This window comes from Anopheles funestus, chromosome 3RL (genome assembly GCF_943734845.2).
Source record: "Anopheles funestus chromosome 3RL, idAnoFuneDA-416_04, whole genome shotgun sequence".
NCBI lineage: Eukaryota > Metazoa > Arthropoda > Insecta > Diptera > Culicidae > Anopheles > Anopheles funestus.
In genome coordinates, this window is record NC_064599.1 from 287,593 (window position 1) to 298,177 (window position 10,585).

General features: G+C 37.1%; 2 protein-coding genes across 5 annotated transcripts; one reads left to right on the forward strand and one right to left on the reverse strand.

The window, feature by feature from the left end:
* The first annotated feature begins 154 nt into the window (after positions 1–154).
* LOC125768201 (structure-specific endonuclease subunit SLX4) lies at positions 155–4,777 on the forward strand. Of its 4 annotated transcripts, none has more exons than XM_049435540.1 (5): positions 583–825; positions 929–2,541; positions 2,622–4,183; positions 4,248–4,400; positions 4,463–4,777. In XM_049435540.1, the coding sequence occupies exons 1-5, from the start codon at positions 728–730 to the stop codon at positions 4,541–4,543; spliced, it is 3,507 nt and encodes a 1,168-aa protein (XP_049291497.1). In that variant the 5' UTR covers positions 583–727; the 3' UTR covers positions 4,544–4,777. The 4 variants fall into 4 exon arrangements, 2 of the variants coding, with proteins under 2 accessions (XP_049291497.1, XP_049291498.1); XM_049435541.1 differs by having other exon boundaries at positions 959–2,541; XR_007418860.1 differs by lacking the exons at positions 2,622–4,183; positions 4,248–4,400; positions 4,463–4,777 and adding an exon at positions 155–449 and having other exon boundaries at positions 542–825; positions 929–1,032.
* A 185-nt stretch (positions 4,778–4,962) lies between these two features.
* On the reverse strand, positions 4,963–5,661 carry LOC125768221 (uncharacterized). Its single transcript, XM_049435586.1, has 3 exons — positions 5,612–5,661; positions 5,437–5,554; positions 4,963–5,349 (listed from the first exon to the last, which is right to left on the reverse strand). The coding sequence occupies exons 1-3, from the start codon at positions 5,614–5,616 to the stop codon at positions 5,029–5,031; spliced, it is 444 nt and encodes a 147-aa protein (XP_049291543.1). The 5' UTR covers positions 5,617–5,661; the 3' UTR covers positions 4,963–5,028.
* Between the last annotated feature and the right edge of the window lie 4,924 nt (positions 5,662–10,585).

Consider the following 10,585-nt stretch of genomic DNA (forward strand, 5'->3'; position numbering starts at 1 on the left):
ATATTTTTATGTTTTTCTTGTGCTCAAAAATTGTATATGATTTATTTCAAATATTTATTGTTTGCTTCACTCAGCGGATGTGTTTATCTACAATCCCAACTCAACCCAGAAAGCTATAAACTTTGAACGCAGTAGAAAAAAAATCGTTTGTTTTCAATTTGCTGTCAAACCCAAAATCACACGGTCCATTGTTGCGTCAATATAAAAATCCGTCAAAGGCTAGCAAATATGTTTTGCAAGTGATTGTGTTTGCTAATGGAGTGTCTGTAACTTTGTTTAAATTTAATCACCAATACAGTGTGTTTTTCCTGTGGGTTCTTTGTAATGGGAGGTGTTGATACGAGTGGCTGGAAACCTCGCCGTACGAAGGGTACCGTGATATACAACACACGAAACCAGTTCGCCTGGGTCGTGATAGCGGCCGGCACTGCGATCTTTGCAACGTTTTAGTAAGTAAAAGCAACATATTGTGTTATGTAGCCAGAAAAGATTGAAATCTCATAGTTTTGTATCGTGTACTTGTTGCTTTCCGCTCTTACAGCACTGTCGCGAGTTACATTGGTGGTGATGACTTGAGGCAGCGGATGAGGAGAGATTTTTACGAGAAAACTGAAGAAGAAATAGATCGTCGGAATTTGATGCGATTTAGTTTAATTGCACCGAAACGAGGCGACACTATCCGAAAATTGCTCGAAAACGAAAAGGAGGAGCAAGCTAAGAAGTAGGGATGAGCAAGCGATTGAAATACGCCAAACTAAGGCTTGCCAAGCCGATAAATGTAGACGATACGCCCTCGACTGTGGTCCCTGTCCATACAAATGTTGGGTAATATTCTATACTACTGATTTCGGGATTCAGATGGCCCTATTTGCACCTGTAGATTATAGCTAGTCAATAAAAAAAACGTTACCAAGGAGCTTAACAGTAGTTCTCTCTATTTTCTTTTGCTTCATTTCAGCACGGATAGTACAGTGATTACACAAACATCGAAATATTTTAATAATAGGGTAGAAAAGACATGTACCAATGAAGAGACGTTTATATTAATACACTCTGAAGATTCTGGCGAGGATAATGGAAAGCCCAAGGAGCAAAGTTCAAGGCGAAGAACACAAAAACCGCCAAAATTATGTCCAAACGATGGTCCTAAACTCCCCAAGCTTAGAAAGAAAACCTGCGATGGCAACAGACTGATCAGTAACTTTTTGAGTTCGCAAACAAATCGAATACCGGCAGAAGATAATGATTTTGAAGAAGACAAACCCGGCCCAGGAGCTCAATCGAAACAAACTAAAGTACAGAGAGTAACTAAGAAAACTACCAAAGCTCCAAAGCAGATCAAGAATCAATCTGACATTCGGAAGGTATTTAAAAAGTACAAAAGTGATCACGAGCTACTAAATGAGCTTCTTAAAGAACACAGCACTTCTGAGCACATCGATCCAGAGCAACTACAAATAGCGTTAGCTATGTCACGATCGCTGATCGATCAGGATTGTGACCAAAAACCAACAACAAGTGGAGAATCTCGTGATAGAGACTTTTCAGTTGCAAGTTGTTCTGGTTCTTCAGAAGAGCGCCGGATCGTCAGCATTCGTACGACTTTAGAGCAATTTGGTTTTCGGTGTAAAAACAGCTACACTGACTACGATTTGAATGTTATCTTTGGCAGTGCGTCATCTAAGAATGTGAAAAAAATCAAGCATAAGCGGGCTACGAATTTGCAGTTTAGGAGTAAGGAAGAGTTGGCTGCTTTTATCGATAATCAAGTAAAGAAATTGATACCTTTGAGAACTTTAGAGAATGCCACTTCCGCAGGAAAATTGCAGGACTCGAGAAGTATTAAATCTCACTTAAGCAATCATTTTTGGATTGCACAAACTGAACTATCGAGCAATCAATTGATGGAAAAGTATTACGTTCCAGAGCTTTTAAGAGCAAATCCAGCTCCTGTAGGCTGTATGTTGAAAGACTGGAGCAAAATTCCAGGACGTGACAGTACACCCGATCGATATAACGATGTACCGAGAGAGAAGATAACTGCTTCAATGGATTCTCCTGATTTGTTTAATGAATCTGAAATAATCAAGAGAGCTTCAAAATGCGGCAAAATAGATAAATCTTTAGTAAATAACATTGAAGCAGAAAAGACTAAACAGGAGTGTGGTATGGAAAATGAGCAAAAACATTACTCACAGGAAATGCTAGTAATTCGATCTTCAAATGAATCCGCTTCCGTTAATTTAAATGTTGATTCTCGTGTTTTGAAAAAATCTTCGAACACGATCGATTCGAACAATGTTGAGCAGCGTGTAGAAATGTTCGAAACAACCTTACATGATATGAATCAAAGTCTTGTTTCGAATAAATGCAATGAAAGGCAAGAAGAACTATTTGCACTAAACGACAATTCTGAAGAAGACAAACGTAACTTTGTTACTGAGTGTGTGCTTCCCGCCTTTTATCAGAGCTCGGAAAACATATTCGACGATACGGATCCGGATCCGATAGTCAGCTTCGAAGTTTTTTCAAGCGAGGAAGGTAACAGCTTTTAAAGAATGCAGTTTCTTTTTCAATTGTTATTAAATAAAACTTTATTTCACTATTTCTTCACTCTCTAGAAAAGATTTCTGCAATTTCGCAAGTCCGTGTGGTAAAAAAATCAGCAAGCGGTGATACTGGCATTGCAGAAACGGCCCAACAGGACAGAAGAAAAGACATAATACTTGAACAGAATGATGCCAATGGCTTGCCGAATGAAGAAGAGACTGATATTGAAAGCAAAACATTGGAAAACTGCCATGATCCACACGTCATGGAAGCATGGGTTTCTTCCAAAAAGGATCTTTCATTTCATCGACTCTCTATTAAAGCACGCCTGCGTGAAGCTTTGGAAGGAAACCCAGATACGATAGCAACGGTTGATTTGATAGAAAATGATCCTGATTTTGATAAAACAATTTCGAATCTCGCACATCGGAATGTAAATATTCAGATTGGGGCACAATATACCCATCTTAATAATACACAGGATGATGTGCTGTATATTTCTGACGATGAAGTGAATCATTCCATTTGTTGTGTTCCTGCTGCAAGTTACATAGAATCAGTTAAAGAAAAACTGGGAAACACATCAAAAGCGGATCTGGACGTAACAATTACATATAACGTAGCTGAATCCATCGCGCAAAGGGGAGATAACGTAAATATTCTGCCCTCTAAATTGGAGTGTCAGCCCACTGAGCACGAAGAACCTATAATGTTAGCTTGTTATTCCAATGACAACGGCAATGAACCAGTCGTCGGAGAAATTAACTGTGCTGAAAGTACGTTAGCTTACCTAGATCATTTGGTGAAGGAGTTCAACTTACCTCCATTAAAATCCCAACAAAACGCTCAGAATGACAATGGAAATCATCAAATGTCTCTTGAGACGGAAATTTGTCAAGAAACATTATGCATTAAAAAACATGCTTCTAAAATGTATGAGCAGCTTTCAAACCGTCTTCACTCTTATGAAGAGCACAAATTCGAAAACCATGATATAGATTATGAAATAACAGCATCTCAAAGTCTCCTGAAGGATAATGTTTTCAGTGGTGGAATCGGCACGACACCGGCGAGAGGACTGAGTAAAATGAAAACCTGTACAACATTTGATTCCCCAAAGAATCGCTCTGTTTTGAAACGACCTGTGCCCGAAACAGGATACCTTTCGTCCTCGACGCCGCATGAAAAAGACGCGCCAAAACTATCGGGCGATAATAGATTTGAGAATAAATTTAACGAGTTGAAGACGGCAGAAGTAGATATCCCTGAGACAGAATACGTCATACGTACGTTGAATGTGAATCAGAAACCTCCGGCATACGAAGATATGTCAACGTCGGAAATTGAACGTGAGTTGTTTAAGTACGGGTTGAAAGCGTTGCAGCGAAGTAAAGCGGTTCGTATGCTGTATTATTTGTTTGAAATGATGCATCCATATGTGATGATAGTAGAAAGGTATAATATACCAATGGGAAACAAAGATCCCCATCGTAAGGTGAAAGATGTCAAGGAGAAACATAAGCAGATTCTAACATCTTACAGTTCGGTTGTTTTAAAAACGCCTCGAAAATGCGCTTTTAAGTTGGATCTTAATAGTACGCAGTTTTTCCTTCCTTCGAAACCTAGGAAAAAGGTAAACATAGTTCATTGTATTTTTGAAATTTCATTGTACTAACCATCGTTTGTTATATTTACAGATGGCGTGGTGCGGTGTTCCGCTTCACATTTCTTTCTTCAATTTAGTTTCGGAATGCGATCAACTACAGCGACAGATTCTACGCTATGAACCGGTTAGTCTACACCAGGTTGACGAGCTGCTGAAGGATGGTGGATTGCGTTATGAAACAAACGTAGGGTACAATGCCTGGTTTACAATAAATAACAAAGACTGACCTTTTTTTCTTCTTGACAGGATCTGAGAGCTTTTTTCGACAAGCATAGCATCACATTTCGGACAGCATCTTCTAATGGAGAACGAATGGCAAAAGAGTGAAATCAAAGAATAACAACTAGTACAACATCCGATAGATAGTTTTCAAGTAAACAGGTGATATATAACGTTCAACTGTATGTAGCAAGAAATGCCGTATACGTCAATCTTCTTCTTCTATGTTTTCCTTCTATACCTAGTGCGTCCCGTATAATGCTTAAACATAACGCTCCTTTACCACTTGATTTAAAACGTAAAAAAAAACAAAAAATACATAACTTTAATGCATTTGCGAAACGAACACATGTTATGATTTATTACAAAAACAGTTTGAAAGTGCGGCAAATATTTGACGCGTTTGAACGTGTTTACTTGGTACCTATTAAAATTTTTCTTCGGGTGATGTATATGGTTGCGTGACTGTACTTTTCACAACAGTAATGGTACCCAAATCTCATCCACCCCCATGGCTGAACACTATGTTTTATTAAACATTGATTAAGAACCTTTTATTACGATATTCTCATAATTCCAGCATGTTTTGTCTTTCAAGAGCTTGTTACATTCGCAGTATACTGCCCGCTATAGTTTCCAGGAGGGTCGTAGTTGCAAACGACGTAAACGTTAGTTCCTTGTACAGCAATGCCTACACCTAGGTTGCGTGAGTTCTTCCAAACTACCTGGGTGAAATGGCCCACCTGCGAAAAGTTTGCTGGTTTTGGAGCTCCGAATGTATAACTTTTGATCTCGTTGTACCAGGAGTCCACTGCTTCGGAACCCGAGACTTCACACTTTCCAAAACAAGCATAGAGGTTTTCTCCATACTTTTTATCGCTGCGATGCTCCAAGGCATTTCGGCTTACCAGGTTCTACAAAAAGAACAATTAGAATAGAGTAAAAAAAATAATCCACTTGAATGTTACGATAGTTTTCTTTCAAATGATTCTTTTACTTACATCAGCCCATTGTTGAGCATATTCACTCAAGCCAGCATCGAGTTGTAAAGGTGGGGCAGAATGTTTGGCACGTAGCTGGTTGTGTCGCTCGAGAACTTCTTTTTGAAAGGCAGTTAAACTATAGGAAATAAAAAGGTATATTGAAAAAAAGTCAGTTGCACTACTTCCGACTTACTTCATTTTTGATGCTATACACTTTAAGAGCTTGAAACAACTGATGATTTCTTTGGCTAGAACGGCTCCTTATATTCTCCAGTGAGGCATATTCAAACCCTTGATGTCATAGTATTGTGTTATCAATGATAATAAAGTCGGCTAGAATTCATGCAATAAATCAGCAAAAAATATGAAAATTAGGCAGAAAACAAATTTTGCAAACAATTTTATTTTTAGGTCACCAGTTAGCGATAACATGTTTGATTATACATTGAATAGCTTTACCACTAAACATAATCTAAAGACTTGACCTCTGGCAACTACTGTTTTTACTTGCAAAAGCAAAACAGATACTTTATCGCTATGCTATGTTGCTGGTTCATGGATGTATACATTTCGGTATATTTCTTCCAACATTCAACATTTCTTTCTTTAGTTTAATGTTGGAATATGAATCGTTACAGCGGGATATTTTACGCTATAAACGGATTCCATCTAGAATACGTTTATAGAATACAAAAGAAAGCTAGCATCCTCTAAAAACTAGATTTTTTTTGTCAGATTTACATTACATAAGCTTAATAATACGTGTTTTCATTAAACATCTGACAGAAACATAATGCTTTTCTACGGACTCCGACTACGGACTCTGAATCCCGCAATCATATAAACAGATATAATGTAAATGCACGAAAATTTGCTAACCTTAGTTGAGTTATTGGTCCTGATTACCTACTCCATATTTCGGATTTGTTAACACTATGATTACTTGTAGTAATACTGAGTGTATTCTTAAGTAACTTATTTATATCTATGACAGCAGACTCACATTATTAGGTGCGTCTGTATCATAAAAACAGTACTTATCTGTGCACCTTATCAATTATTCTATGGTTTCCGCTATTTTATCAACAAACGAACCGCTATCATTGTGTCGATCATGATGTATGGATATGTAGACTAAATAGAAAACTGCCAGTTTGTACGTGCGATGAAAAAAATTGTAAATGATGGATGAACTTTTTTGTGCTAAACATTGATTAAGAGTCAAGAGTTTTGTCCTTCACTAGCTGGCCGGCGTGACCTTAGTTAGAGGTCTTCAAGAGCCAGGAACATAAAGAGATAGAGGTAGAGAGATAGGGAAAAAAGCGAGAGAGAAAGAGAGAGGTTATAATTTACCGTATTGGAATTCTTATTGTTTTAAATATGGCACATCACACGTTTCGTATTTTGTTTGGATCGATTAATATATAATTTTTGTAGCCTTGTATGAATAAGAGTTCATCTGAAAGTATCATAAATTTATATCACACAATTGCAACAAATAAACCGCAACGCGCGCCCCGGTGGTGTATCAGATAAATGACGCCGGTCCACACGGGAGGACCGGGTCTATCGAACTAGCAACCCTATTAATCTAATTCGGCTACATTTACATTCATCTCAATATAGAAACAAAAACTATTAATATAAAACGCGATTTTCCTTTCAAATTCACAGCTTCATATTTTTTAGCAGATCAGTGCAAGACAAACCAATACTCACTGACTCACTGATAGTGACCTCGATATTTGATTTTTTTTTATTAGAGTACGATTTTATAGAGGTTTTGAGTCCTTAGGACTACATTCGCCTCTCTAGAAATTTGAATTGGCTTGCAAGTGTCGTCCAATTCATGTTTCTTTTCAGTTATGTTTTCTACATGCTCCATCTCACTTGTGGTTCTCGTTCTTCCCGAAGTGACGTCAAGATAGGTTTTGTGTTTGCAGGAATGATGTTAAATAGCAAGAGTGCGTAAATTGTATAATAATCGTCGTTTCAAGGAGGAAAAAAAGTGTATTTGAACAATAGCTTTCTTCATGACTGCAACGTTGACCGTTTGTAATTAATCTTCTTCTTTTTTTGTGTCACTACAACCTCCAGAGGTATTGACGTGTCATTACTGGCTATCCTTTGTTTTACTCCTGCGTACGGGAGTTTGTCAGAGAAGAGATTTCATACTTAATACTTTATTTGTGATTCATAGAACATAATATTGAAAGACGGCGATCGTTTTTAGTTGAATGGTTCACTATTTGCCGAGGAAGATGAGGATTCAGGAGTAGTAAAATAAATGTTCTGTTTCCATAGATTAATAATTGAATAATCAAGACCATCCTGATCCTCAAAAGAGTAGCATTGAATTAGGTGCCTCAATTGTTTGTAATTTGATTACTTTTCGTGGGGGTTACACAGAAGTAAATGGTAATGTTGATAATCGTCCAGCTTGACTGGGTCCATGATGAGTTGTGTGATAGTTTGGAATAGCTTTTGGTGGGTGTGCACTTGACTATATGTTCAGCAGCAGAGCAATTTAATGATACAGATGACATGAAGGAATAGATAAAAAATGTTTCAATCTTGGTGAGGATTCCAATTTTGGTTATATGGTTACGATTGTTGCTGAAATAATTATACTTTTCATTGAGTTAGTAGCTCGTCAATTAAATATGTGTTTGTAAGTATATTAATTGATTTTTTTCAACTTGTATGAATTTCCAATTTGTATGAAAAAGTATAATAAATACGACAATATAATAAATACGTCATCGAGTCATTATCATCATACCATTGAAGAATGATATTACATCCAAAGCGTAATTATTATTTCTCCGAGGTTTGTATTACATGCATTCAAGCTCCTGGTGGCGCACATTCCATCGGTACAAATACACGCACAAACCAGAACGCATACGTTTTGATTCCGTGCACTGGCCTCTCCGAATGCTGATCAATCACATTGTCAAGGTCACACGTGGCTGAAGAACTAACAATTGACCGATGTTCAATCGGAAAGACTGGTGATGGTTTTACATGGTCGATGATATAATTTACACTCAGCGAATGGAAAATAGTTCTTGTTCAAAACAAAATATTACGAATAGTTGAAACGATGGAGGCATATGTGATAAACTTTTCACTTAGTTACCCAATACGTCCGTCTAGTAACTTAAAAGTAACAAATTTGGTAGACCAGATGTATCAAATACAAGAACTGACGGCCAAGTACGGATAGCAGTTCTACATAATTGCTAGAGACTATTTGCTATATTAAATAGTAGATTGGAAACTACTGCATATTATGCAACGAGTGCAAACAAATTACAAATAAAATTTGTAAACTTGTTACAAAACGGATGATGAAAATGTTCTTGGCTGTAATGATTTCTATTTTAAGATGATTTAATATTGGAATTTTTCGTATGCACTTTTGAAAATATTTCATATAGCAGTGCATGCTAAAGTGAACTTTTACCCACAATACAAAAAAAATTACAAAAAAGAATTAATAATAAAAAAATAATAAATAAATAAAATAATTGAGATGGGGGCGGCCCATACGGTAGGACTGGGGATCAAATCCCATCCGGACCTCCCCCGGAGCAAGGACTGACTACGCGGTAAAAATCAATTTAGTAAGCCAGAATTGGCCGGCTTGACCTTAGAGGTCGCTAAAGCGAACCAGAGAGAGAGAGAGAATAGAGATTATTTTCTCACCTTTATATATGGAGCAAAATCTTCTACATAACCGCTCTCAGCCCTCATGCCATAAAGTACACGTTGTACAACCCTAAACAACAGTGCCCTATAGGTAAAGGCAAAAATTGGGATGTGCATGTTAAACATGAAGATGGCGTTCACGCCCGTTGAAAGGAGACAGCAGCATCAATGCGGATGCGTAAAGAGCCCGCGCGTACTACAATAAATTGAATGAAGTCACCGGATGTGTGTAAATGTGTAAAATAAAGCAATTCTGTGTTGTAGTTAATTCATTTTGAACATACGTTTTGGCGTTCTCTGCTTTCTCTGCCGAAGGATTTTATTGGTCATGCAATGATTGAAAATCAATACTGCACTGTCTTTACAACGTTTATGACAAGCTGGGTGAAAAACGTTTGTTGATTCAGATTTTAAGTCACGTGCTGCGTTTTGATTTGTTGATGTAATTGTATTTTCATATGGAATGGAAAAATGCGCCAAAAGTTTCCATTGGGTAATTTTTAAAACATTTTCATCCTCCTAAAATATTGTTTGAGTGGTAAAAAGGCGCAAATTGAAAACATACCGCTCCTGAGATGCGTTATCGGTATCAAACGCGTGTAACCTTGATCTTCCCGTCAACCATAGAAAAAGGCGGAACAGAACGTGAGAGCATTATATGAATGGTGGGTTATATGGGTGTGGAGACAGGTGCGTGGATAAAACAACTCACTTTTAACCAGTGTACAGTATTGAACAGAACATTCGCTACTATGCAGAAAAGTTTAGTTATTAATTAATAGTACATTTACAGGCTTTACTGAGATGAATTATAAAAAATATAAAAACTATAATCATATACCTACCTTTTTCCCTTTTCTTTTTCTTCGAATTTTTTTAATAAATTTATTGTTATATTTGATTCCATAATCGTATCAGGTTAGGTCCGTCCTATCGAATGACCTAAAACTAATTTTAGCTGACGGGTCGGTTTACACGAAGAAAACGAAATGTTGCGCGCTGGATTGAAGGTTGAAATTTTCTTGCGGGCCGCATCAAACTCTTTCTTCTGGTCATTTGATAGTTATTGTTGAGTTATATATCAGCCAAAGTTTTAAAATTCTTTTGCATGCCTGATTGAACGAAAACACGGGTCGTTAATGGTTCGTGTGCCATATGTCCAATCATATTTATGAATTGTAATGTGCTGGATAGTTTCTTGCTGTGCGCATGGATTAACTTAATCATGGATTAATCTAATAATTATTGAGTCTTGTATTACAGGCCATATTATACGCTTTTCGCAAAATGCATTGCAAAAAAAATGTAAATATATTTTACATGACATACTGCACACAATGAGCTACCTTTTACAAACTCTAATAACGATTCTTTCGTCATTTAAACAAGTCTATTTTGCTATCCGGCTAGGTGGTAAAAATAAGTCTAGTAAGCCAGAAATGGCCGGCGTGAC

Bases quoted from the DNA above. Each gene is read 5' to 3' on its own strand.
- LOC125768201 (XM_049435540.1), top strand. From the start codon at position 728: ATGAGCAAGCGATTGAAATACGCCAAACTAAGGCTTGCCAAGCCGATA. The intron at 826-928 runs GTAATATTCTAT...GCTTAACAGTAG, and splicing joins CCTGTCCATACAAATGTTGG to TTCTCTCTATTTTCTTTTGC. The intron at 4,184-4,247 runs GTAAACATAGTT...TTATATTTACAG, and splicing joins CTTCGAAACCTAGGAAAAAG to ATGGCGTGGTGCGGTGTTCC.
- LOC125768221 (XM_049435586.1), bottom strand. The intron at 5,350-5,436 runs GTAAGTAAAAGA...TTCTTTTTGTAG, and splicing joins ATGCTCAACAATGGGCTGAT to AACCTGGTAAGCCGAAATGC.